Below are 27,327 nucleotides of genomic sequence, written 5' to 3'. Positions count from 1 at the left end.
AGTTTGCAATTTATTGCATCATTCATGAGATTTAAAACTTGTAGGCCTATATGCATTCAGGAGTTCACTTGAAATTCAAAGCAACCTTTACCATATTTAACATTTTTAATTTTTTGTTACTGCATTAGTCTCTGACTAATTCCTGTTATCACTTTTTTCTTGCATACAACCTTGTCCATCACATAAACTGAGATACATGTGTAACACAGGTTCGAAGCCATGGTAAGTACTAATCTATAAATGAATGCACTAAACTTTCTTTTTAAAAAAAACTTACGGTAATTGAGACGAAGTTTGTGATGAGCTTGGTGTATGCATGTAAGATTTTGGAGTAGAAGTCAATGTGCTGACACCAAATTTAGAGCTTGGAGGATTGAGAAACTGCGGGAAAGAAATAAAATAGTCGTAAGTAAAGCAAAGAAATTGTTGCACATAAAAATAATCTGGCAAGACAATTCTGAAAAGCAATATGAAGCTAATTCAGAAGTAAAAATTATGAGAAACTCAATCGAACATTGAGTTTTAAAAGAACAAAACCCTATTTCTGATCATACCTGAGATGGAGAGAACGTGAGCGACTTAATGGGAGTGTTTCCGAGATCCGGCGTCCTACTGTACAGGCAATCTTCAAAACTTGAGAAGGGTGGTAAATCATCTATAGGATACATCTCGTAGTCTTGTGGCTCTTCTTTAATTGTGACACCAAAAGGAGGGTCCATTTCTGTAATTCTGATTACAAGAGGCTCTGGAGTTGGTTCCCTCAAAAAGGAATCGTCAAGCTTTGTATGGCTGAAAGTCTCTAATCTGATTTGGGACTCATAAGCACTGTCCAAGCTTTTCTCTGTTTTCAGTGGAATATCCACAACAGCAGGAATGCTATTCAATATCTAGTACAGAGTTAATGAAAATTTGAGTTTCCCAAGCTAGTTTTACGATACAGAAACCCTTGAAAAAGTTCGTTAAAACAATTTGGGTGGAGTTTTTTTTATTAATGATATGCATTTTGAGAACTCAGACTATGATACTGTACATTGGCAGTCTAAAAACTGTCACAATTGCAGAACCACTTTTTTTTTCCCCTTCAAAAATCTGAAATAAAAATATTTATGAGAGCATAAATTTGCAGTTTGTTCTCAAAAGCGGGACCTCAAACATTTTAGAGTACCATTTGCACCTGCCTCTATCATATCTATATAAAGAAATTTTCCCTTTCATTTAGATGAAAATTAGCTTAGAAAGTTTGTGTTCTAAGTTCTTAATATTCTCTACTTTTTAGTGCTCACAAGATATACAGAGATGGTTGTAAAAGTGGCAAGTTTTAATTACAAAGTAACCAGTAACTTAGCGAATTTCTAAATTTTATGGGAAAAATTTCTTGCAGCATAAAAAGAGAGGTGCAAATCATATTTTGTAGATTAAGTGGCTGTTTAAAAGAAATTGAATTTTTACATTCCCTCACTTCAATTATTATTTTCCCTCCTATTTATTGCAATGGTATAGGGCTGGTCACTTTAGAACAAGAAAGATGGGTGGGGATCTGTATGACCCTGAGTCCTCTTTCTGCTCCTGTATCTTAAATAAAAATAAACCAAATGCTCAAAAAATTTAGCTTTTCCTGAATTATCATGTTCTTGTAATACACAAAAAGTTCTTTTCATTATCTTTCTTAACAACAGAGATACAAATCCATATACCTAGAAAGACAGGAGAAGGTCATGCTGACCCTCCCTACCATTTTGTAAGGTCAACATTCTTCTGATAGTCTCTTTGTTCATCTAATACAGTGTCATTTCCACTCGTTAAACTTTTTGACCTTCATTCTTATCAGTAGATGTTGGTCTGCAGGTGTCTCAGCTTTTGTTTTCAAGTATTTTTGTCATTTTGCCAATAAACTATTTGTTTTGCATAGTAGAAATATCCATGTACTTATGATTACAGTAGAAATGGCAAAAAAAACCCAGATTCACCAAAGAGGAAATTTTTCAGGAGTTGACAAAGATTGCATGAGGAAAGATCCAGAAACAGTTGTGGTGATAATGAGATTTCAAAGGAGAATGAAACTTATCCCATACAAAGCCTTTATGAAGTGAGCAACAGTACTGATGATGGATGTTGTGAATCAGAAAGAAATTATACTTCCAACAATGCCTCAGCTGATCCAAAATGAAATGCTACTAGAAACAATAAACGCAAACAACACTGACGACACCAATGAAAATCTTGTCCTGCATCTACACGTCAACTGATTTCCATAAAAATCTGAGATTTTAATAATATTCTGTATATGAGTTGGGAAGAAACTACAAATGAAAGTGCAAAACATATCATGGGACCTTCCTTATCAATAGAACATCAAGGATTCTAAAAATATTTTACAAAAAAATTCATTGTTTACAGACACTGATTTTGATCAATGATGACTAGAATCATATGAATTTTTTCATATTGAAATCAATGAGCTTGGTTGAAACCCTTTAGAAAGATCATCAGATGCTTCCAACTGCAGAAAGAAATGAAGCAAGATCATTCTCGTTGATCCTATTCAAAGCCTAGAAGAGATGTAACACTGAAATCCTATCGGGAATATAGAAAATACAAATTCTCCAGTCTTGAGTTTCCTTCACACTGGCGTAAATCAAGAGGTCATTTGCACAGAATGCTTTAAAAACTAAATAATAAAAACAGATTGATCGTTTCACCCTTAATTCTTTGTGTAATAACTCTATTTTTTCTGTCTTTAAAATATTATAACTCACTTCAAAGTATTAAGATGGTCAAAAATTGCCGAGGGCCACACAGACCCCTGCAGTCTTTCTAGTGTTAATACATTTCATCTAAGTGGCACATAAATAGCTACTCTTCTCTTTGTTCACAAATTATTTCAGTTTTAAAGGACCTAATTACAGTGTATCTATTTCATTGGCACATTTCGAGAGTAATTTTATTCAACTTCACCTTCTGAAAAAAAATTTCAGAGTCAAACAAGTTTGAAAAATTGTTCATTGTAGACTTATAAAAAAAAGGATACGCTTCGCCTAAGTCTGTTACGGCTCAAGATTGGAGGAGATGAAGCCAGCTTGGTAAGCACCGGTGAAGGGATGGGGACAAGTTTCTGGTGTTCGCCTTGCTCCTTTAATGCTTCGATTATGCTGCCATCGAATGTATAATCTACAGGTAGACAAGAATAATGTGTTAATTTTTTTAAATCATCATTTGCAAGTTGTTATGAGTTCTTGTAACAATTCTCGCAAATTTGCAAGAATTTTGAAATTTAATAGAAAAATGACATTTTCACATTTTTCTATACATTCATAAGGTATATATATATGTTGAAAATTTTGATCAATAATTGAGATTTCATAATTTTTGAAATTGTATCAATTTTAAAATGAAGAGTGAATCATAACAATGTAAGAAATGTTACTTAAAATTATGTGCTTATTAAGTACTATGCTTTTGAATACAGGTCTCTAACTTGGCAAGCCATGAAACTTTCAAGTCTGTGGGTAGTGTTGACAACAATACAAAAATTAAACTGAAATTATTGAAATTCGTAATATTTAAATTATGTAACATAGTTTGCTTTGCAACTAGATGGGTAATCTAACTAAATGGACAAAAAAGGGCCTGATCTGAATGGAAAGTAAGTGAAAGGAATGGCGCAACACCGTCTGTGGTCCCAGAGTATGGGGGGGGGGGGGCAAGCTCATGCTCCCAATATTGAAATATCTTTTGTATGCTATTTCAATCCAATTTTGCCAATTTAAAATCTAAATGCTTTTTGAAGGTTAGTAACTCAAAATTTCTCCGGAAGGAAATTTTTGTGCCTGCTTTAAAGGTCGATCCTGTGTATTCCTGTGTGGACCACCACTAGATATAGTGATGATTCTCTAAAGCAGTGATTCTCAACCGGGGGCCATATGGCCCCAGGGGGGCCCTAGGATATTCCAGGGGGGCCACGGATGAAAATCTTGCAAAAGGGGAGCCACGGCTACTGATACGGGGGCCACGAAGAAATTTGTGACATTACATTTTTTTTAGTCAGAGTGACTAAAAAATTTAATTTCAATCAAAGTGCATAGAATATCTTTTTCGTAATTTTTCCCCATTCAAGTAACATTAACATGAGGAGGAAGGAAATAAAAAAAAGTGGTTCATGTAATCTCGGTGGTTTTACGACTTGGGGTGACAGTAGGCCCTGACACAAACTATAGAAGAGGTTTAAGCAAAATGGAATAACTGTAAAGACAGAAAATTGTGTGTGTTCAGACTTTTCATTCAAAGAGGGCTGCCATGAAGAAAACAGACAAAGCTTTGTTGACCATTTATTGACATTCTTTTGAGTGCTGGTAGTAAATGTACTCCCCAGCGCGACCCAACCCGCAAGGGTAAAAGGCTTATATCCCGGGAGGGACAGAGCCTGGGTCGTGTCTGGTCTGTCGGTAGTAAATGTAATCCAAGAAGTAGATGGGTGAAAAATGAAAGCTTGTAAAAAACCCATCATTTTCATGCAATTACAGACGGATAGCCATCTAGTTTAGCACAAAGCTATCTTCAGCCGTGGTCAGATGGTGAATATATTTATAAAAATCGAATAGAGAATGATTGCTCTGGGGTATTTTTTTATGAATTTTGAAAGGGGGTGCCAATCCATTGCTCTGCTGAAAAGAAATAAAGTCGAATTCAGTTATAACGAACTCCAAGAGATCAAATCATACATGGGGAAAAATACCCGCGAAATTTAAAATTTTTTATACAAATACAACGCCACAACAGGCAAATTGCCCAACGAGGTGGCTGACTTAAGAACATCATGGATCCCCGAGCCCCTACCTACTACTGCTACACCACACATGAACCCCCCAACGAATCGGTACATGCGGGAATGTGCGTGTACGTGTAGTGCAACCTGACGTAAAGTTTTTGTTTCTGTGTAATGCTTGTTATGTGTAGTGCTGTCATCTGCCCCCAGTTTTACTAACTATGAGTGAAGTGTTATGGTTGAATGATTTACCGTTGTAGGACTGTTGCTCTCTGTGGCGAGACTTTTTAACGGGGAGATCGGCTCGCATTTGCGCCTTGAAGTTGGGAACCACAGAAAACCAACTTCAGCCGACCACCACTGTGGGGTTCGAACCCGGATCCTCGCATCACGAGTCCGGCACTATAACCACTCGACCACCACAGCGGCTTTTTTTTTTTTCCCCATGAAAACTACATTGATGTGATAATGTATTGGGACAAGGGCGGCTTAAGCGAGGGTGCAAGGGGTGCGGCGCACCCGGGCGGCAGCGTAGACTTTATTTAAGACAACAAAATTTAACAGTAAAAATTCACGACATCACGCTTTAGTGTGATGTCAACTTTAGTAGAGTCCTACTATACCTCGACAACGGAAACGTTGAGAAAATAGACAAGGCCTCTGATTGTAATACCAGAAACAAGAATGGAAGCTATCTTGGCGGCTCGAGACTAAATCTGTACCCGTGTGGGACTTATTTTTTGCACCTCCTACCTATTGCTCCCTCCATAGCCCCTACCTCATGCGTCAGGGAATCTTTCGTAGGGTCCATGCCCGATTTTCCACAGGGTCCCTTCTACAGTTAATTTATAGAGTGAAAAAAGAAAAGTTATGAGGACTTTGTCCCGGGCCTCAAGCTATAGCCCTGTCAGTCCTACCCTTAGAAGGTGTCATGCCCATCCCTCACAATTTATCCAAAAAATTCCTAACAAAACATTTTTTCGGCCCTTCATTTCCGATTTTGCGCCCTACCCCAGAGCCGACAGTTTGGTTTTTTTTGGCAAATTTAATTTTTTTTTACCCATTCACCCTGGATTTAGCAAGCGGTGCCCCGTGTGGCAGCAATAGGTTGCGTGGCCAAGCGCCACCCCTGTACTCTATTACAAGGGCCATATTGGTTCCCTCACCCATGGCCCCCACAAGAGCCCGGGATAATTCTCATAAATTTTTGGCTTTTTCAGACTATAAATTAACTATAGAAGGGGCCGTGAGAAATCTGACTGGGAGGGGGCCTGCGAAAGATCCCAGCCTAGGGGCCCATACCCTCACTCAGAATTTGATCCACAATAGTCAAATGAAGGCAAAGGAAAATTTTGGTTTTTCACTTGTCCGGCCCCTGGAATACCAGAAACACCTTTGAAAATTTTTTCTTAATAAAAATTACCCCGTTAAATATCATCTTCACAAAAATAAGTGCTCTTTCAAGGATTAAGTTATCTGGCATTTATTAAGAATGGTAAAATGATTCTAGAACAAAAAATGTTCTACTTCGAAAGCAGGACGTATGGTCACGCACATTTTACACGGTAAACAATTATGTGCGGCATTCTTCTGAAAAAAAATCAGGTTTATCTCGAGGTGCCCTTCACCGAATTCCTATCAGCCTCCTGGCAGGGTCACCAGTAGGGGTGGCACATGAGGCTTCGCACCAGGTAAGCTCGAGCCGCCCCTGTATTGGGACTTCCTCCAAGATTGACACCACATCTTTAAATTGGTGACCTCCAAGATTGACACCACATCTTTAAATTGGTGACCTCCAAACATTGACACCACATCTTTTTTTAATCCATACTGTAATGCTTCCTTTTAACTGCCCTACTACTGGCCTGCTGCATCCTAAATAATTTCAATGCAATTTTCCTATCCTGCAAGAACAATATTGTGGACATTAGAAAAAAAATTCTAAAAAGGCGTATGACTACATTTAAAGCAATTTAAATCCGTTCATTAGAGACTCACTGCGTCTGCTGATTTCTAAAAAATAAATAAATTCTCACGTAAGTCTTCACTTTGAAATGTCCATAACCCGCTTAATGCGTCTCTTTGTATGTCAACCTAAAATTTATGGTTTTTAGTGTTGATAATACACATGCAAAGCCAATTCAGCGGCGCGTTTTCACAATCTGCAAAAACTGCTTGGATTTGATAGTTGGAAATGATGTCTAAATGCCAAAGATTTGGAGTTTGAATCAAAATGAAAATGTCAAATAATTGAAATTGTGCTTCGTATAAATGAAATATTTTCACGTTTCTAAGTGCAATATTCACCGAGATAAGCGAATTCAAAAACTTTAAGAAATTTGGGAAAAAACCGCATTAGGTAAAATGGTTTCCCCTCATTTAATGCTGTTTTTTCCCCAACTTTCCTCGAATATCTCAGTGAAAATTTGAACTTAGACAAGTTGATTTTTTTTGTCGGAGACCAGGAAACAACTTTCCAATTGGGTTTTGGGGCACAGGGTGTCCGCATAAAAAGTTAACATTTTTATTTTAATAACTCTGTAACCCCTGGCAACATGAATCAAATGTCTGAGTACTACACATTATTCGGGTACTTTTTCCAACTGGAAGTATGCCTCTAAGACCAATGGTTCGCCAGTAAAATGCCATATGCCCCGTTACCTATGCGCCCTGTATATGAAATATAGTACGGACTGTTATGTGAAATATTGTGTTGTGTTTAAGCCAACACGCATGTTGCTTTGTTCACCTGCGAGAGAGCGGTCACATTATGAACCAAAAAGCCACTTGAAGGCTGATGTCATCCAACAAAATGTCAGATTTTCACCGTATCGAAATTGAAGTCAACAAACTGATAATTTTCGCATTTGAAAATCTGATTATTTATATTTTCCAATGGGCTTGAAATCCTGATAATGAATCATTATTATGTTCACACGAACAGTTTTGTCACAGCGTATATGATTTCTCTGGAATAAATGGTTCAAACAAATATTTAAAAAGTTTTCACACACATTTTAGTTTTTTTTTTTAAATTCATAGTAGGGCATGAACCTATTTCAAGCGCAGAGTTTACATTGATTAAAAATATATTTTTTTAATTGGACTGACACAACACATAAAACATACAAATCAAACTGAGAAAAACACAAAACAATGAACTTCACAAAAAGTAACATTATGATGATACAGACCCTTTGTGTGACCCCAAGGGATTTACTCTATTTTTACTGTATTCTATTATGTTTGTTTTGCTTTTTCGTTATTTTCATAAATTAAAAATTAAATTAATCAAATTAAATTCAAAAATATTTATACTTCAGACAATTTTTGAATAACTAATGGGAAAACGGGGAGGGGGGGGGAAAGAAAGGAAGGGGGAGTAGAAAATTATTCATGTTCGCAAGGGGGCCACAAGAATGAGAAATGGTTGAAAGGGGGCCATGGACAAAAAAAGGTTGAGAACCACTGCTCTAAAGGACCCACCCACCTCCCAATTTTTTCTGGTCAGCAATTTCCCAGTACATATTACAGTCAACACTTGATATAATAACCCACTTCATTCCATCAAAAATGGACGTTATATTGGGAGGACAGTTATATTGAAAGGAAAAATATGACAGATGAAAACATTTGGGACTCATCCTACTGGTTGTTGTAAGAAAATGGTCGCTATTAATGTGGGGTCGTTATAACGAGCGTCAACTGTAATTCATTTCAATTACAAGAGCAACCTTTTCTAAAGACTGGAGAGGCAGGTCATTGTAAAAAGCTTTCATCACACAAAAATAACTGGACAACCAGGACAAGATGGCATTTTGACGGCACCCCAGTATTATTGAACATGCCCAAAGGAAAGCAAAGGGATTTGACAAAGGGGCACCAGACAGCCTATTTCCTCTAATTTGCAACCCTGCTTGGTCACAAAGCTATACTGTGGTATTTGGAATTGTGAGATGATTTCTGTCAATTGAAAATTATTATTAAATGTTTTAGCTGTAAATTTTCAAAATGGCCCAAGAACCGCAACAAACCACCACTGTGGCATATAGCGCATTGGCTATGCACTAAAGATCCCTGCTTTAGATAAATTATACTAAATTTGACAAGATTTTTTTTTTTAATTCTAAAACTTCTGAAAACAAAGAACATTTCATACATCAAAATTTCTCCAGAAAAAATCATTGGGTTTCGATCTGATTGGTCTTACAATTTAGAAGTTAACACATTTCAAATCGATAGCACTCAAAGGATGTAAGAAAAATAAATGTAGGCCTAAATTTACTGAGAATGTATTGGCATTAAAAGTTTTAGTCGTATAGAAATTGTTAATGAATGAAGTCTCCCCATTTTTTGATTGCTGAATCATAAGAATCAAATTGAGTGAGCTAAAGCTATCAGATTTAATTAAAATTCTAGCATTAGGTAGATCATAGAGTCTATGATCATTAACTTTCATTATTGGAGATATTTTCGAATGCTTTTGAGCCAACTTACTTATAGTACCATCAGGAGGCTTCTTCTTGATAGGAGTAACAGCTGCTGTGTTCACCATATCTGGTGCAACAACTAGGTCTGATACTGACAAATTTGCTAATGAGCCTGAAGTACCCAGATCAGAGACATCAAGATCGTCCATATCAATGTCCCTATGATAAATTAGATAATATACCAGGTTTTAGAAAATAACAAGTTTTACAAGGTTTGATTAGCAGCAAGTAATGTTCCTAAAATTACCAGATGCTTCTGGTGCACATTGTTTCATGACAAAACACTAGGCAAATTTTTAAAATTTTTCTGCATCATGAATATAAAGTCAATTTGTATGTAATTTGGTGTGCTGAACACTAATCTGTTCATAAAAAAAAAGCTGGATTAGCCTTTTTCGTAACCATACATTCAATACACAACACACACGTTCAGTAGTACAATACAAGTACATTGAAGCACAATGGGGAAAAATAAATATTCAAAAAACAACATAAATATAGAGAAACCTCGCAAATTTATAGAGATGTAATATTAATATACATAAAAACACAACTAAACTACATATGAACATAACAAAAATACATAAAAACACAAATGCGTTACAGCACCATAGTTCGTTCATTCTTAGCATGCAATATCTTCAAAAAAAAATCTGATAGAACTTTTTCATGGTACTATTCATGTTCAGCAGGTCAAAATAATTCAGAATTGTGTACAGTAGAGCATCGATTATCTAAATACAGATCAACTGAAACATCAGTTAACCGAAAGCGTTCCAACTGGCAAAATTCCAGTCCACAAATGCATGCTGTCTTTATATAAAACGTTTGTGAGCAAGAGAACAAGTCTCAGCTCAGAAGCAAAAGAAAATTTTGGACTTATTTTCCTAAATTGTAGGCCTACTTTAATGGCCATTTTTAACTTGTCAAACTAGACTAGTCAGTTCTGTTATTCGTAAGGAGTGTGATACAAAAGATATACAGTTTTATGTTTAGTATCACTGCTTCTTTGTTTGATATTGCTCCTATGACACGGGTACAATTTTTTTGCTGTGAATAATCAGTTATCTGAACACCCCCAGTCGCAGGGTTGGTAAAAAAAACCAGTTTTTTTGGTTTAAACCAGGTTTTTTTGGTTTAAATAGTATTAACATTAAAAACAATGAAATTTCTGAAAAATCATTCAAACTTCCAATAATTAACTAAAATAAAATGTTTATTAATGTAATTAACACTATTCCCATGCTAATTAATAAATATTTATTACATTTTAACAAAAACCAACTTTTGCAATTTAATTATTTTTTGCTTAACTCAATGGATTACTGTGTGTTTGAAAATTCTTTTAATGTTATTATTAATCATATAATATATAAAGGTTTTTCTCCAGTTACTTTCAGTATGCTTAATTAGGAAGCTATTTTGCAAAAAGTAATAAAAATTAGGTGAATATAATGTATTTAATGAAGCATAAATAATGCAGATTAATTAGCAATGATTTACGATATACAGGGTGATTATAACTAAGGTTCTGATTTCAAAACACTGTAAAAAAAGAACGATTGTCAGAATGACTTGAAAATCGACATGAATATTCCTGAAAAAATTCAATTTTATTTGATAAAGGGGAAAAAATACTTAAAAATGTAAAATTAATGACATCATCCAACATGTGGGAAATTTGCTCAAAGAGTGGAAACGATAGCGAGTCATGGCAGAATACCTTAATTATAGCATTTCACGATTTTATAATTCATGGAAACATATAGGACCACCTGCCCCTAGCATGATAGTGTCACTACTGTAGCTGCTTCTTTGTGAAAGGAAAAAGAAACCCTGTGAGATAATACACCACTATATTTAAATGTGTGATGCAATCCTTATTCATGAATTTGCTAAAGATAGAGCATCAGAATCTAGCCAGAGGTTAGAAAATGTGGTAAGAATGAGAAATTTTGGCATATATATATATATATATATATATATATATAACTTTAAATAACTAAGATACTTCATATGAAAAATATATATATATTCTGGCCACTTTAATGAGACTTTTTGAAAAAAACCACTTATAAAATCTTATGTCATTTAAAGATATACCATCAGAATGTACCCCAAGGATATAAAATGTGGTAAAATGAAACATTTTGGCTAATAATGAATCAATATGATATTTTTCAAAGAAAAAAATGATATTTAGGCAACTTTTATTCGATTTTTTGAAAAAAACCACTTGGTTTAAACCAAACAACCCTGCCCAGTCGCCAATTGTTTCAAATAATCTATGCTCTACTGTATTTTCATGTTGGACTATTATGTTGGCAATTTCATTGTTATCCACAGACACCGCTCATACACCACTTTTTTCACACTTTGCATGGTAATACCTAAAAAAAAGTCTGATAGAATTTTTTCATGGCGATATTCATGCTCAGCAGGTCAAGACAATTCAGAATCATGTATTTTCATGTCAGGGGCACTTCCATATTGTTGTCCTCAGATACCACTTGTAAAGCATTTTTTACAGGCTCGACATGGTAATATCTCAAAAATAAGAGCCAATAAAAGTTTTTTCGAGGTGATATTTGTGTTCAGTAGGTCAAAATCATTTGGAATTGCATATTTTCATGTCAGACACAACTCATTGTTGTCCAGTGTAATCACAGTGTCAGAGTGGGATGATGGTAAGATGCTTGTCTACTACCATGAGGGTTGCCGTCAGATCCTAGGTTCAACTCCAGGGAAAGAATGCAATCCAACTTGTAAATGGCAGTAAATTGTGTGTACAGTGATGTGTCCAGAGTTAATGAAGCAGTGTAATCACATTTTATCTAAGAGACCATTGGGCTAACACAAAAATTATTCAATAATATTTTTCCCAACATGATAAATAGAATGTACAGGAGCATCTAACAGTGACAAACAAAATGCAATTTTCATGCATCTCACAAGAGCTTTTTTTTAAATTACAATACATTTCTTAAGGTTTTCTAATGGTAGCTAAGTATACTTGTACAGAAATTTTTTTTTTGTGATGCAGCACTAAAAGCTATGCTTATTTTCATGATTTTTCTTACAATTCATTTCATCAGTATAGATTAACTTATGCAACTTACTCAAGAAGAGAGAAACTCGACTCTTCATCAAAGCAATCCCCTTTTGCTATTTCTTCCAAAATTACTTCCGGAAATGATGCTGATGTGAAGGAATTTTTGGAATTTTCATCATCCCCAGTTTCTTCCTTGATGATTGTGCATGAATACTCACTTTCAGTCATCACCAATGGTTGGAAAGAAACTCTATCTACATTGACAGCTGCAAAAAAAAAAAAAAAAAGCAAGAGCAAATGAATAGTGATCTATCACTTATACATCAAGGGAACAAGTATGCATAAGCGAGAGAGGCAAATGAATAGCATTATTATTCTATATCTTTAAATAGGATTGTAGTAAATCATTTTATAACAGAAAAACGTATAAGTGAGAAATTCCTGTATGTGCTAATACATTTATGATACATTAAATCCAAAAAAAGCAAATTCCAAATAAAATTAATTTGTGAAAAAAAATGTGTCTTAATTTTAGTAAAAAATATGTTTATTTTTTAACAATTGCAAAATCCCAAAAAAAGATGAAAAACACGAAGTATGCGTTTAGAAAAATCAATCACAATACAACAGGGCTTGGCGAACCAAAAAAATATTTAGGTGCCAACTCAATTTCTTAAGAGCCACGAATGGTATTTTGCTCAAGAAAAACTGTTCCAAATAGTGTTTTCCCTATTTTACTTTTCCCAGTAAAATATGTAGTATAATGAAATCAGAAAGTTTTGTGTAACCCTTAGACTTTAATTTGGAAATTTATTCCAATTCAGCAACCATGTGTAAGAATATTTTAGGTGCCGTGGCCACTTGGCGCCTGGGATTTGTCCAGCCCTGTAATACAGTGAAAATCCTATGTAACAGTATTACTCTGTCTGGTACTGATGAACTTTTCAGAATGTGAATATATTCCATCTATAACGATATGTTTCTCTGGCCCCTTGAGTATCATTATATTAGGTGTTTCACTGTATTTGTAATACTTGTGGGGTATTGTTTTATATCTGAAACTAGCCAATAAAATGACTTTGTCACCTACTGTTCCTCACAACAACATTTTCTATCTAAGGTGGAATATGAGTTATGAGAGATAATCACTTTTTGGGATAGTGAGCCAAAAGACTTGGTGCAAGTATGCAGCCTTTAGAAATCATGCATAACTGAGAATCGAAGATGTGTACTTATCACTTTGTTTTCCAATGATGCAATTTCAGAGTGAATTTTTAAAAACTGTAAACCTGTGAAATTGAGTCTGGAGCCTAAGCTTGCAAATTGAAGGCATGATTACAGTAAAAATGGTAGTCTGTTTGATTTGGGGATGAAGTGTAGCAAATGTGGGTCAAATGAAATGCTCAAATTTCACTCATCTAGAGCTCACTAATTTCTTTTTCTTTTTGGAAAATGACATGAATGATGAAAGTTAGAGCACTTGAACCCACCAAGCTTGAAAAAAAGTCCTGATTTTTTTAGCACTTCGGCAATGCCTAGAATGTTGCACGTCAGTTAGCATCATAAGATCGAAAAGTGACAAAGCAAATAATGTTTACGTAAAATAGTACTAAATTTAAACCCAGAGTAATTTTGTGACATTCATTCACAGGTTTGACTGATTCATTTACAAAAAATTCTTTTGATGTTGCCCCCAAAGCAGAATATGCCAAAATCTGCAACGTATGTCACAGAACAATTAGTGCTACTATGCAAAACAATCTGGGAGAATTTTAAGGCCAACATTACACTATAAAAGTTTTATAAATGTTCTTTTATAAAACAAAAAATTTATCCAGTAAGCATATTGGTTACATTCGAGTGAATGTGACCAATAGGCTTATTGGTTTTGTTGTTTTTTTTTCCAAGTTTTGCAACAGAACTTTTATTAAACTTTCATAGTGTAATCCTAGCCCAAGAAAATGAAGAAAACACTATTATAGGAACTTTTACTGCAGAACATTTACAGTCAGCCGAGGGTTTAATGCAAAACATTCTGCTTTGGAGGCTGCTGTGCAAGTTTTTCTTTCATCTTCCAGAGAAGAAAGAACCCTATCTATAGCCTACTGGTGCAAAACCAAATTCACTTCACATATTTTAGTCTTATCTGATTATTTCGTATAACAAATTAATCACAGGGGTTTCTGTAAAAAAATTCCTACCTCTATCAAACCCATGCAATTCACATCATACGATTGTCTTATGTGATTACTTTGTGGACCAAATTAATCGTGCAAAATGAGGAACACTTGTATTTTAAATTGAACACATTGGTCATGATTGTTTGTTGACTTTTCAATTGAAATCATATAAAACATGATTTATATATAATTACACATGAACGCTTGTATGTTAATGTTTCTTTACCAGTTTCTTGATTCTTGGAGCTGTTCCCTCTTTTAGAGCTCGAATTTCCTTGTAGGAATTGCTTCTTATTTTTCTGTCCGCTTGGTCGCCCTTTCTAAATACAATTAAAAATAAATGTAGATTTGTATGAAAATAAAAATAAACATAGACTACATACAGAGATATTTCACGAATGTATAGATTTATTACTTTTTTCTATACCTAATGAGCTTCCACCTTAGAGAGCAGGGTTGATCATTTTGTTGGCAAAAACATATTTTCATTGTGATTATTCAATTACAACAACCTATTAGGAAAGTCTGTAATGTTTTCCTATGGATGAAGAGTCATTAAAGCAATATACAATTCTTTGGTATCAATTTTTTTTAAATGATCCCAGACATAAATTAATGTGGGGAGTATAGATTTGTTTTACGCTTGGCAAAAGCCAATTTTTGTCAGGATATTTTTCACTGTACTTTTTTCCAACTGCGGCAAAAACTTACCAATCCTAAAAATGATTATTTTTAAACTAAAATTTGAATTCAAAACTATGCCATTTACATAATGAAGAGAAAAGAAAATGCATAAAAATGCCTTACATACATAGATGGTGAAAGAATCTAGTTTTGTCGGGACAGTTGTAAAAACATGCCCTTTACCATGGCAAAAACTTGCCAACCCTGATAGTTAAATCTTGATAGAATGATACTCTGCTGATCAAGAAAAAAATATTGTGTGGTGGAATTTATTGTTATATTGAATATCGTTGCAGTGAGGTTTCACTGTACTTTACTTAATTGCTTTTTTTAAAAGAAATTGGTTTACTTTGAACAAAATTTGCTACTTTCATTACAAACACAATTGCGTGAATGGTAGGGCATTAGATGTTTTTAAACACTTCCGTAAAAAATAATTTATTCTCATTTTTTGATTGATAACATTAATAAGCATATATATATCATGTTAATATAATTATTAAACCAGAGTTTGTGTATTTCAAAAAAGAATTGTATAATTTTTTCAGAAATGCTAGACATAAGCATAAATAAATGTGAGAAATATAAATTTTTGATTCTTGGCTAAAACCCATTATTTTGAGGACATTTTTTACTGTAGTTTTTTCCAGCAATGGTAAAAACTCACCAACTCAAAAATTTATTAATTCTTATACTAAAATTTGTGTTCAAAATGATCTTATTTGCATTTAGAAAAATAATCAAATGCACAATAATACTTCATATTCAGGAATGGGGGAAAAATCAATTTTTGCCACTCGGCAAAAACCTTTTTTTGCTGAGATGGTTTTTACTGCAATTCATTCCATTTATCGTAAAGCTGGTCAGCCCTGCTAGAGAAAAATATCAGTAGTACTCAATGACACTCCCCAATTATACATACCGTAAAACAGGAACTTCCAAACTTTTTTTTTGTAATTATCTACTAATTCACAGCTACCCTGAGCTTCCAAAATCTGCTTACCGTATTTTTTTAAAAGAGTATTTAAAAAAAGAAAAAAGCTCTTCGCCGAATTACTTCAAAAATTTAAAAGTTCTCACATTGCTTCCAGAGTACTTCCGCTTCCGAGATAAAAATAAAACTTGACATAGAAAATAATTTTTCTGAATTCTCGACTAAACAAAAGATTGAATTTATCAATGCATTCTCCCACATATCAATTGATAGAATCACAGCATTAAATCTTAAACTCATATTCACAAAGATCAAGAGAGAACACAGATGTTCAAAAATTATCTCATGCAAAATTCTGAACTTTTCATCGATATTCCCCTTACCTTTGGCTTAAGTGCTGGAAAACTTTCATTTCCAGCCATGAGTTCGACTTTCTTTTTGAGAGTTGAATTCCAATGATTTTTAATAGCATTATCAGTTCTGAAATTCAAATACAAAAAGTCACGTCTTCTTCGAGAATCTTTATTGTAAAGCAATCATTATAAAACACTATTAGAAAAAGAATTATTACCTGCCAGGTAATATCTTAGAGATTTTAGACCATTGATTGCCCCATAGTCTATGAGCTTCAGTTATTATCCTCTCTTCCTCGCATGTCCAAGCTGATTTTTTAATAGACGGATTCAAATGATTGTGCCATCTGAAACAAATTTTCAAAGTTCATATCAATCATGTTTGTATTTGCTTGCTTGTATAAAAAAATATAATTAACAACTGGTTAAAAGTTTTAAAAATTGAATGGAGGCGGTCGGGCCTTACGAGCATCACAATTTGTATTGATCAAAAATTGTAATAATTCAAATGATCGTCACTGTAGAGAATGAATTACCAACACAAGAGACTGAACTAAAATTATATATATATATATTTTTGTGAACTTTTATACCCCCTTTCATATTGCTATTCTTTAGCTTTTGATTTGATTTTATACTCCAATTATCTAAAAAGATTGTCTGATCTTACTGCCGACGTCTGTGGCATCTGCCCATGCAGATATTACATTGATAATTTTAGTTTGTTTCTGTAGCCGGTGAAAGCAGGCATAATTATGTTATTTGCTCATTAAAGTTTCAGCGGCATGCAAGTCACCTTGAAACAGTACTTCCTCACCTGTGAGACTGAGCCTGGGTCTCTCTCGGGTTTTCTAAATTTGATTGCCCAAGGAAATTCATTAAAAATGTATAAGGACAATTTTCAAACAATGATATTAATGCAGAACTGAAATCGATCCTGGCACCAGCATTCATATTGCTCAACAAATGAAGTTATGCAAGCTACACACCATGTTATTTTTCCTAACTAGTGTTAGAATTTTTAGAAATTTACATGAAAAAAATTATTTGAGTCAACATTTTATTTAAAATGTTAATATATATGTCTTCAACCTCGTTTAGTTTTTCTATGATTAGTGTTTTCCAGTAGAGTCATTTCACAGAATGTTTGGTTAACCACCTAGAAGTGATTTTATGAATCGTACGGATGGGATGAATAATGATTTGGCCAATTACAGAATATTCGGCGGCTAAATATTAATTTTCTTAAAATTCATCAAAATCATAAATAAAATTGGTGTTTATTGAAAATGAAATTATTGACAATTTTAAATTATATTTAATTGCAATTATGCAATTTATTATTTCAATAAATATTAAAAACTGTGGTAATTGAAAGATTTTTATTGTCATGATACTGCAATCAAATTTAATGATGATATACAGTCGAACTCGGTTAATTCGAAATCAAGTCACTGGAAAGAAGTTTGATTTATCCAAAATTTGAATTATCCAATTAATCTATATTCTCAACCTGTAAAAAGGTACAACTTACTAGTTAATCATTACCATTCACGAGGGGGATAATAGTTATCAATTAAAATTTTATCATCAATTATAAAACTGTTTCCCAAATTTCAATTATTTGTAAATATAATTGATCTTAGCTACTATTCTGGAATCAACATCACTGCAGAATTTCTTGACTATGCTTAAAGCCTTTTTTATGGAAACAATTCCTGATCATCGGTTATGAAACTGTTTCCCAAATTTTGCTTATCATTCATATGGTATCAATGAAATACTTTCAGTAACGAATTACAATTTCTACTTTGACTATAAAAAGATTCTAATTTTGAATGGTACACCTTGATCCATAGGTTGAACAACATAATTGGTATCAAGTGGTATACATTCTCGATGCACTCCAGCTGAACAATATCAAAATAGGCATTAAATTATCATAGAAAGAATAGGGTAAAAACAGAATATTTAAAACTTTTGCTTTGAAAATTTGTTGTTGAACAACTTGGTGAAATAAAACAAAGTCTGTGTATGACTTCTTTTTTGAATTTTTTGAAACTAAATTTGCAGATATAAAAATCATAATTTTCTCCCCGCAAACTTTGAATTATCCAAAACATTCGAATTAAACAAGGAATTTTAACATTAGACAGAAAACTCAAGGGGAGTTCGTAAATGTTTGAATTACCCAAAATTTGAATTAATCAAGTTTGAATTAACCAAGTTTTACTATATTGTATTTTAATATTACTTAAAAAGAATCAGTTTTTCAACACTTGTCGCAATTTTACATGTAGTCAAAAAAATTTCAAATATTATTTGCTGCCAATTAGTAATGCATCATAAAATTTACTACTCATTTTCTTATTTTGCCTCTTTCGGTAGCTTGATTTGTTTAGTGTTTAGGTACATCCTTCAGTTAATGAACTTGTGTAATTCATGCTCACTTCCATTTTATTGCAGTAGGATTCTATTCTCAATTTCATGTTTTCTTTATCCTAGAACCTCACCCTGGCATAGCCTCTCTTACAGAAAGGGATATACACCACACAATAAAATACACTGGTGAAATAAATTAAGAGAATTTGCATATTTTATCGAATTTCATGAAAAGAACTGAACTGAATGTAAAACCACTGCTTCAGGACAAAAATGCAAATCTTGTACGTCAAATACGTAAGCGTACATGCGTGTGTAGGCGGAGCCAATAGAGAAACAGGCTTTATAAGCACGCGTAAGTTGAGACACATTTCGTTCGCTAGCACACCTCGGCGAATTTCTTGGTGTTATTTTGCAGCAATCGGTTAATTTCAAATTGTAACAGTAAAAATGAGTAACCACCAACGTTTAGATGATGGAATGAGGTGGCGAATTGTGGGGAGGCTAGAAGCAGGCCAATCTCAAGTCCAGATTTGTAGAGAGTTCATTTTAACGCCCAGCGTTGTGTGTAACTTATGGAAACAGTTCCAGGATACCGGATCCATCGAGAGAAAGACTGGGCAAGGTCGTCCAAGAGCCAATAAACCCATCTATTAACCCATTTTTTTGTTTATTCTGCAACCGCTGTTTCATACCTTCCGACTCCAACGAGTGTTACGCACGATCATGCGTGTGTATATTACAATTATTGAATGGTTATTTGTTTTGTATTGTATCAACGTATGTACATATCAAATTTCATTAAAATCAGTACAGTAGTTCTAGAGATAATCGACCAAGTCTGCAAATTCTCTTAATTTCTTACACCAGTGTATAATCAGTGCAATTTTTTAATTTATGCGCAAAATTCCAATAAATGTGTTTTTTTAATTAGTTTGTTGCATTTGGATTTACACAGATATTCGGCCGAATACCTCAGCATTATTCAGTCGAACTGAATATTTGGCAAAAACGCCTAAGACCCAACAGTGGCTGAATATTCGTCCCATCGCTAATGAATAGTGGCTAAATTTTTATACCTCACTCAAGATCCCGTTGGGATTTTTTCCCCCATCCTGTGGCTTTGAAAATAAGACTGGAGAAAACAATGAATTACAATAGTTAATTTTTTTTAAATAATAAACAGAAACTCAAGCAGAAAATTTTAAATGTACATTTTAATATGATACGACACTAATAATTTCAAACTAATGAAGAGTCACCTTTCCCGGCATTGTTTTCCGATTCTTCCTTTTAAATGATTGGCTATCAACGTCCACTTCTTCGGGCCATATCTCTTCACCAGTTCAATCACTTTCTCATCTTCCTGTAAATCAGAGAGAGAGAGAGTAAGTCTTAATAAATGTTCGGGGGATATCTAGTTCCAGCTGAACAAAGAATAAAACTTGGGAAAAAATTCCAGATTTTATTGATGTCATAGAGATGCAAGCTGATTCAAATCTAAGCTAATTAGAATCTTATTTGACAAAACATGAGTTTGGATCAGTGTATACAGTGAGAATTCCTTCATAACATCATTAGAGCCCGGATTACGTGTATATACAAGTTGCACACATATATTTTGGCTCCTTTTTTTTCAATATTAATGCATTAAATAGGAAAATTTTCAAAATAAGTGCATATTTTAGAAGTTTACAGAGCTCCCTATCAAAAAATTAGAAAGAGTAGGATGGGGAGGATACCCCCCCCCCCCCCCAGACAACATAATAATAACATAACAAAAAAATCTCTAAAAAGAATTTTTAATTTAAATATTGAATTTTTTTTTCATAGCATTATTTCAGTATAAGATCGACTCGAGCCAAACCAAACTGACAGAAACAACTTGGTTACAAAAACAGCCTATTAGCAACAACAGATAATTCTCTTTGTCTTGCCTCGCAATATAGATTACATTCTTTTTTGGAGTCTTGCACATTCCAGTCTGCCAACCCTCTTCAACAATGCACAGCAAATTATGAAGACCTGTACGTTTTTTAAGAATGATGCTCTTTCAAGACCAATTCCAAAACACAGTGCAAAATGTATAAATTACAAGGTCGGATGTTAATAAGTTGATAAGATGTTTGTGTTTTTTCTAAAGGGGTTTGTTTATATCGTACTGTTCAATACCAGTGTAATCAAATGAAGCAATTTTATTACTAGCTCTTTGCTGAGCATTGTAAATATTGTTTATACCTCTGCATGCCCTAAGAATACAGAAGATAATTGAATACTACAAACTTAGAATAGACCTATGTATCCAGCTGCTTTATGATACAAACTGTTTGTTTCACCTATACACAAAGTGTGTGAACCATAATTTTAAATGATGAATGCTATTTACTGTCCAAGACCATGAAATAGTAAAAACAAAAATATTTATGCCATCCAGACAGGAGTTTTTAATGACTACTAGTATTACTCTACTTATTAAACCCCCCCCCCCCCCAAGCTAAGCAAAAGAAAAATTAATAAACCAAATGGTCCACATACACCCCACAAATAACCTTAAAAACAATACAATTTCTGCTTTGGCAGAATCATTAATTGTAATCTACATTTCTAATATTTGGCAATATATCAATGATTCCCTTCTCAATTAAAATCAATTACACAAATTTCCTTGAGAAGATTTAGTAGGAAAATAGGACAAAAGTAGGATATTTTACCAAAAAGTAGGAAAAGTAGCACAAGTGGTCTAAGGAAAGAATAAATTGCAGTAAACACCACTACTAGGGTGGCAGACTCACATTATCTTTCAGGAAATCTTTTGCATTTTCAAGCAAGTTTCAGCACTAGCATAGCTATAATGTCATCAAAATTGAAATATAATAATTACAAGGTTAAACTATTTATGTAAGCACTGGAAATTCTGTATTTTAAATAATAGTTTAATTAATGTGGAAAGCTGAATTATGACCCTCACTCGACTCTCAGCAACTTTCCACAGAAATGAGCTATAGTTAAAGGCTAAATTTGTCAAATGTTAAATCTCAGGAGGAAAAATTTGTCACTTTTAGTCGCTATTTTTATAAGCCCATTATTTCAGCAACTTTTAACTGTATATACTTTGGTTTTGTAACGTGTGCACATACTTCATTTCTTTCCAAAGCAAAATCTTTTCCTAATTTGTAACAGCAACTGGTCTACTCACCAGAAATTTCCGAATAAAAAAAGGGAAGCTTATTTGCATGAGGATTGCTTTAGAAAATGAATATGGATTTTTCAGATCTAGAATTTTGTGAAGGATCTGGAAAACAGACCTAAATTTTTGCTGGACAGACCCGATTTAACATGTGTTTTTCTGTTTTAATACATGTTTTGGAATTTTGAGTGACTTTTTGGTGATTTTTAGTGCATATTTTGTTGTATTTAATGTATATTTAGTACACATTTTTAATGCATATAATATGTGCTCTAATCCTCACCTTTTGGAACTCGCAAAAAACTTATAATTTGAGCAGAGTAAGAAAGAATGGATTTTTTTAAAATCAAGAAAAAAGAAATATTTCAAAAGGACTGATCTAGTTGCACATATAAACTGATGTAAATATTAAAACACCTTTTTTTTATTGGGTAGATGACTTACTGACCACGAATATTGGTCCCATAAATTAGGTCATTGACAACAAGAACATATCAAGCGTGATTTACTCTGCTACTATCTTGTTTATAATTTAAATTTCCTTATTATTAGGTGTTAGATTGCTTATATATTTTCTTTATCTGTTATATCAGTTTCCCAACCTTTTTTGTCCCATCGCCCCTTCTTCAAAAAATGTTTCTTCCGTTACCCCACAATGCAATCTAACCCATAGAATCCAATACTTCTACCGCCCCCTAGAACTTTCCATCGCCAATGTTGGGAATCATTGTTATATGATTCCAGATTGATGATTGCTGATGTTTCAAGATGATTGATTGTATAATTTTTATTATTATTTATATTTCGTTGCCTTCTTCTGAGGTGACTATGTTTCTTTGATTTTAATAAAAAATTTCTGGATACACCCTTCGTTCGGGAACGCTTCGATATCACTCTGAGATGGGAAGTGGGGTGTGTCCGGTATTCAAAAAGGTGCCATATATTTATTGTTACAGAATCATTTATTGAAAGATAGGTAAAACATTGTGTGTCAGGACCTCTTTTGTCCATGATCCTTTGACTAGGTCAGGATTCACTACTTTGTACCATCGTTGCTGGCATTGAACCTCGCTACGATCTGGAAAAAATCTGGCTACCAAGTCCCATCTTGATTCGCCATACACACCAACAACTTCTTTCAGTTTTGCATCCTAAATAATGAAAAAAAAAATTCTAATTCAATCAAAACTAGTGTTACTGGTGTATGCTGAGATCTAAACAGTAAAATAGTAATAGACTGTATATACTCATATACAGTAGGTTATTAATCCATAGTTGCCAACTTTGAAGGATAAGAAAATTCGGGAGGTTTTTGCGTGGATCCAAAAATTCTGTACAAAAATAAATATTAAAGGGATCTTTGAAAACATTTTTGGGATTTTCATTAGTAAAAGTGAAATTGTAGGGATATTTTCTCCATTGCAAAAAACGTGCCATCATGCAAGCCATCGCCAATCATGGCCAACCAGAGGTTAAATTCCTTGGGTTAAATTACCTCTCATCATTACTCCCCAAAACCGAATCTCGCAAACCAAAAGAAATCTCAATTGGGCCGACACGGGATGCACAGACTCAAAGGGACATACAGATAAAGCATATACATGTGATCGCACGAATTTTGGATTTTGAAGAAAAGGCCAGATTAAAGCTAGCTGATTGGCAGATTTTGTGAGGTCCCCCTCCCCCCAAAAAATGCAATGGTTTTGGTGATTTGATGGAATTTTGTGGCGAAAATTTACACAACGCTTATGAAGCAAGTTTTTTTTTTTTTTTCAGGAAAATTCTTCAGGAATAATTTTTTTCCCTCAATGCAGGGATTTTTTACAATCATATGTGAAATTCGGGAGACATATAAGAATTTTTCAGGAGTCAGGGAGATAGAGAAATTTGGGAGCCTCCTGAAAAATCTGGGAGACTTGGCTGCCATGTAAACCTCTTGATAACCCCCATTCCTGGGCAAGAATATATATATATACAGCTCACACAGTTTCTTCAATAATCAATTTTAAAACCATTAACCTCATGTTTATGCCATTTTCCTCGATTGCTGCTTCTACCGCGACGGCGAGCAGGTTTCTTCTCTTCTAAATCATCATAACCGTTATTGAGATCTGCATAGGAAGTTGTATGAGGGCTGCAAAAATAAAAATTCAAGGTATCACTCATTAGTATAATCACAAAAATATATTAATCAACAGAGACACACAAATTTAACCAATGTCTGACAATAATTGGCTGGAAAACTGGCGTATTCTCTCTGAACAAAACAGGCGGAACAGCTTTGGTATAAAGGGACACGCCAAGTTGGTGGCTTTTTTCCGACAATAAGTTGCCAACGCCGGCAATCTGGTTTGTCATTGTTCCAGAATGTTCCTCCAATGCCAGGTGGCACTAGTTGTTGTTTGTATAGTGTCTCTTTTCAAGCTTTTGTCCTTTCTGTTCCGAACATTGATTACATTTTTGTCGGCCAGTAAGGCTGTATCCTTCTTATTTATTTCACTTATAAGAATCTGGATACCCAGAAAGAGAGTCCGGGTTTTAATTTTTCATACATAGAATATAGTTATTTATACAACATGAAGGACCATTGTTTATTTAAGAATGGATACCTTATGTTGTTTTGATGTTTAGTCTTAATATTTTTATTATTATGCTTGTTGGTTTTAGTATCATGGTTTTTATGCTGGCTTGGACGTTCCGCAGCCTCATATCATATTAACCCAGAAATCATATTTGTAACCCAGATCTTATATTTATGCTCTTATATTTCTCTTGTGTTTCGTGATATTTTTCATATTTGAATGGGTTTTTACTATTGCTTTCTATGCTGGCGATTTTTTTCTGGCGCCTGTATTACCTAACGGCTTTGCCAACTTTTGGTCGGGCCATCGGACATGTTTGGCACCGGAAATCGCCAAGTTGCCCCTTATACTAAAGCTGTTCTGCATACTTTTATTATACAAGGGAAAATTATTATTTAGTAGTAAAACAGAAGTGACTGCACATGAGGGGTTTATATTAAGAACGGTTTTACTGTACTAAACTGAAATGAGGATCTTGATCAGGGATGGGAGGGGGGGGGCAAAACCCAGTCACCAGTAATTAAGAAATTACTATCAGCATCTAAAATTTTCTGCGTGGTTACTAAATCGCAATCTGAGAACACAAAAGTTTTGGAATTTATATATCAGCGTATCTATCAATACTTCCTGGAAAAGTCAACAAGAAATACTATTTTTGACCTGTTTTTCGTGGAAAAAAAATGATTGGCGCCCACATCTTTTTGCAATTTGTTAGATCCTGGCATTGAGAGAAATTTCCAAAAAAATTAAAGTTTTTCATCTAGAAAAAGAAATACTTGGCTTCTGAAAAAATTTTGTTGGTTTTGACTTTGTCAACCCTATCTTGATGAGAGAACTATTTCTAAATACAGTAACATCCCCCCCCCCCTCAAACGAACACCCCTCAGATGCAGTCACCACTTTATTACGACCAAATATTAATTTCGTCTTGTATAATAAAAGTATACCTTTTAAACCCCTTAATACAGGTCACCCCCCCCCCTTTATGGATGATTTTTTTGTCCCACCAGTGTCTGCAGACGTTTTTGCTGTAATAAATTTATATATATATATCACATTATATATATTTATTTATATATATACTACATTACATATAAATGGTGATGAGAAAATTAGCCTTTACACATAAAATTTTCCACACAATATTACTAAATTAACATGAATTTTTCTTTTAATTTATGCTAACAAATTTGTAACGGAAGAGGTCCCATCAAATCCATTATTTTTCTCAGAAGAAATTCAGCTGTCACAATAGTCCATACATAGGAAAGAGATGACAGGGCCCCAGAGGATGAATCCCATTATACTTTTCACATTATACTTGCACTAGCGAGGCATGCTGCCAAAGATCACAACTTAGCAGCCTCGATCAAAAATGAAACGTCTGACATGCAAATACTTTTTTGATTCCTCAATCCCTGATATACATCATCTCAACTCTCTTCCCCCCCCCCTCCAAGTGTATAATCAGTATCATAAAGATTAATTACTATATTATTTTTGCGAAATAAGTGGCACACCTCTCAAACTTCTAAGAGCTGGTACTCTCGATTCTGGATTGCCTGTCCATCTCACCCTACCAGTCTCTACTGACAAGATTTGCAGTATCTGTATGGTTCATTAATTTCCCTGTTTATCGTAATGAGGTCACCGTAATAGGTAGGAACTATATCTTATTTCGCAACAAACTACTTGCAATCCTGAACAGTGGATTTGGTTCCCCGATGGTTATGACACCGTCGCAACAAATTTGTCATAAAAAAATGCTGCCTTTATAAACATGTGGCCTCGATAATGAAAGTATTAGTTTTGAAGCGCCCCCCCCCCCCACATCATTTTAATATTTTTATGCCTGTGTTGCAGCCACACTATTCATAATGCTTAAAAAGAAAGTTTTCTCCACGTGGCTGAGCCTTGACAGAAAAAAGACCTCATAACCTTTAATTAAAATTAACATAAATTGCACAGGGTATGGGGGGGGGAGATGTTAAAATGACCTACCAATAGCAGGACCCAAATAATGAAACCATTTGTTATCTCAGATAAGCGTTATTATTGCCATAATTAAATTGAAATAAACCTCTCAACAAGTCGAAATAAATCGAAACTCTAATTATGTGACACTGAATATTGAAATTACACACGTCGAAAATAAACCAAGCACATACAAATGGAAAAATTTTATAATTGTTCAAATTTCTAAGTTTTAATCGACGGGTATTTAATTAATAAATAAAGTCAACAATAACATTTATAAATAATATTGTATTGTAATAGTATTGCACAGACCGATGCCTAGTTGAGAAACGGATTTTCGCCTTGCTATTGTCAGCTAACATAACGATTTACGTTTTTTAATTTACAATTATCAAGATGTAAATTATATTCCGTTTTGGCCCAACATAAATATTAGTTCACATCGCTGGCAACTATAAGAAAATTCACACAGAAACACCTGGACCGACATCAATCAAACAAGGGGCCGCCATTATTATTTTTTTCCCTGACAGACAATAATATTTTCGCGCCCGATTGAGAGTGATGAACAGCGTCGAGTTGTTTACTTCTACCGCGGAAGTAAACGTTTTGTTTTTAATAAATATAAATCACCATAACAAATATATTTATCCGTAATGCATCAAATTTAGTATTTAAATTTTGAAATAGTTTTCAAAAATAATTGCGGCAGTGAAATATGAAATTGATGATTTTATGAAACAG

At 34.0% G+C, this 27,327-nt stretch overlaps 1 protein-coding gene across 1 annotated transcript in view; it reads right to left on the bottom strand.

Moving 5' to 3' along the window:
* Nucleotides 1-27,121, bottom strand: part of LOC149084145 (uncharacterized) — a 34,720-nt gene extending 7,599 nt beyond the window's left edge. The window contains exons 1-12 of the mRNA XM_089234498.1: nt 26,896-27,121; nt 24,044-24,158; nt 23,023-23,175; nt 20,100-20,203; nt 16,674-16,802; nt 16,486-16,582; nt 14,711-14,804; nt 12,372-12,570; nt 9,260-9,411; nt 3,029-3,168; nt 555-887; nt 278-381 (exon numbers count right to left, since the gene is read on the bottom strand). Of these exons, the coding sequence (XP_089090624.1) occupies nt 278-381; nt 555-887; nt 3,029-3,168; nt 9,260-9,411; nt 12,372-12,570; nt 14,711-14,804; nt 16,486-16,582; nt 16,674-16,802; nt 20,100-20,203; nt 23,023-23,175; nt 24,044-24,158; nt 26,896-26,945 (1,670 nt within the window). The 5' untranslated portion in view covers nt 26,946-27,121. The remainder of the gene's footprint in view (nt 1-277; nt 382-554; nt 888-3,028; nt 3,169-9,259; nt 9,412-12,371; nt 12,571-14,710; nt 14,805-16,485; nt 16,583-16,673; nt 16,803-20,099; nt 20,204-23,022; nt 23,176-24,043; nt 24,159-26,895) is intronic.
* Between the last annotated feature and the right edge of the window lie 206 nt (nt 27,122-27,327).

This window comes from Pholcus phalangioides, unplaced genomic scaffold, assembly GCF_987345545.1.
Source record: "Pholcus phalangioides strain wild (caught in Gottingen) unplaced genomic scaffold, Ppha-v1.0 ptg000008l_1, whole genome shotgun sequence".
Lineage (NCBI taxonomy): Eukaryota > Metazoa > Arthropoda > Arachnida > Araneae > Pholcidae > Pholcus > Pholcus phalangioides.
Note: the sequence above shows the minus strand (reverse complement) of the source record. Positions and strands in the feature narration are given on the sequence as shown.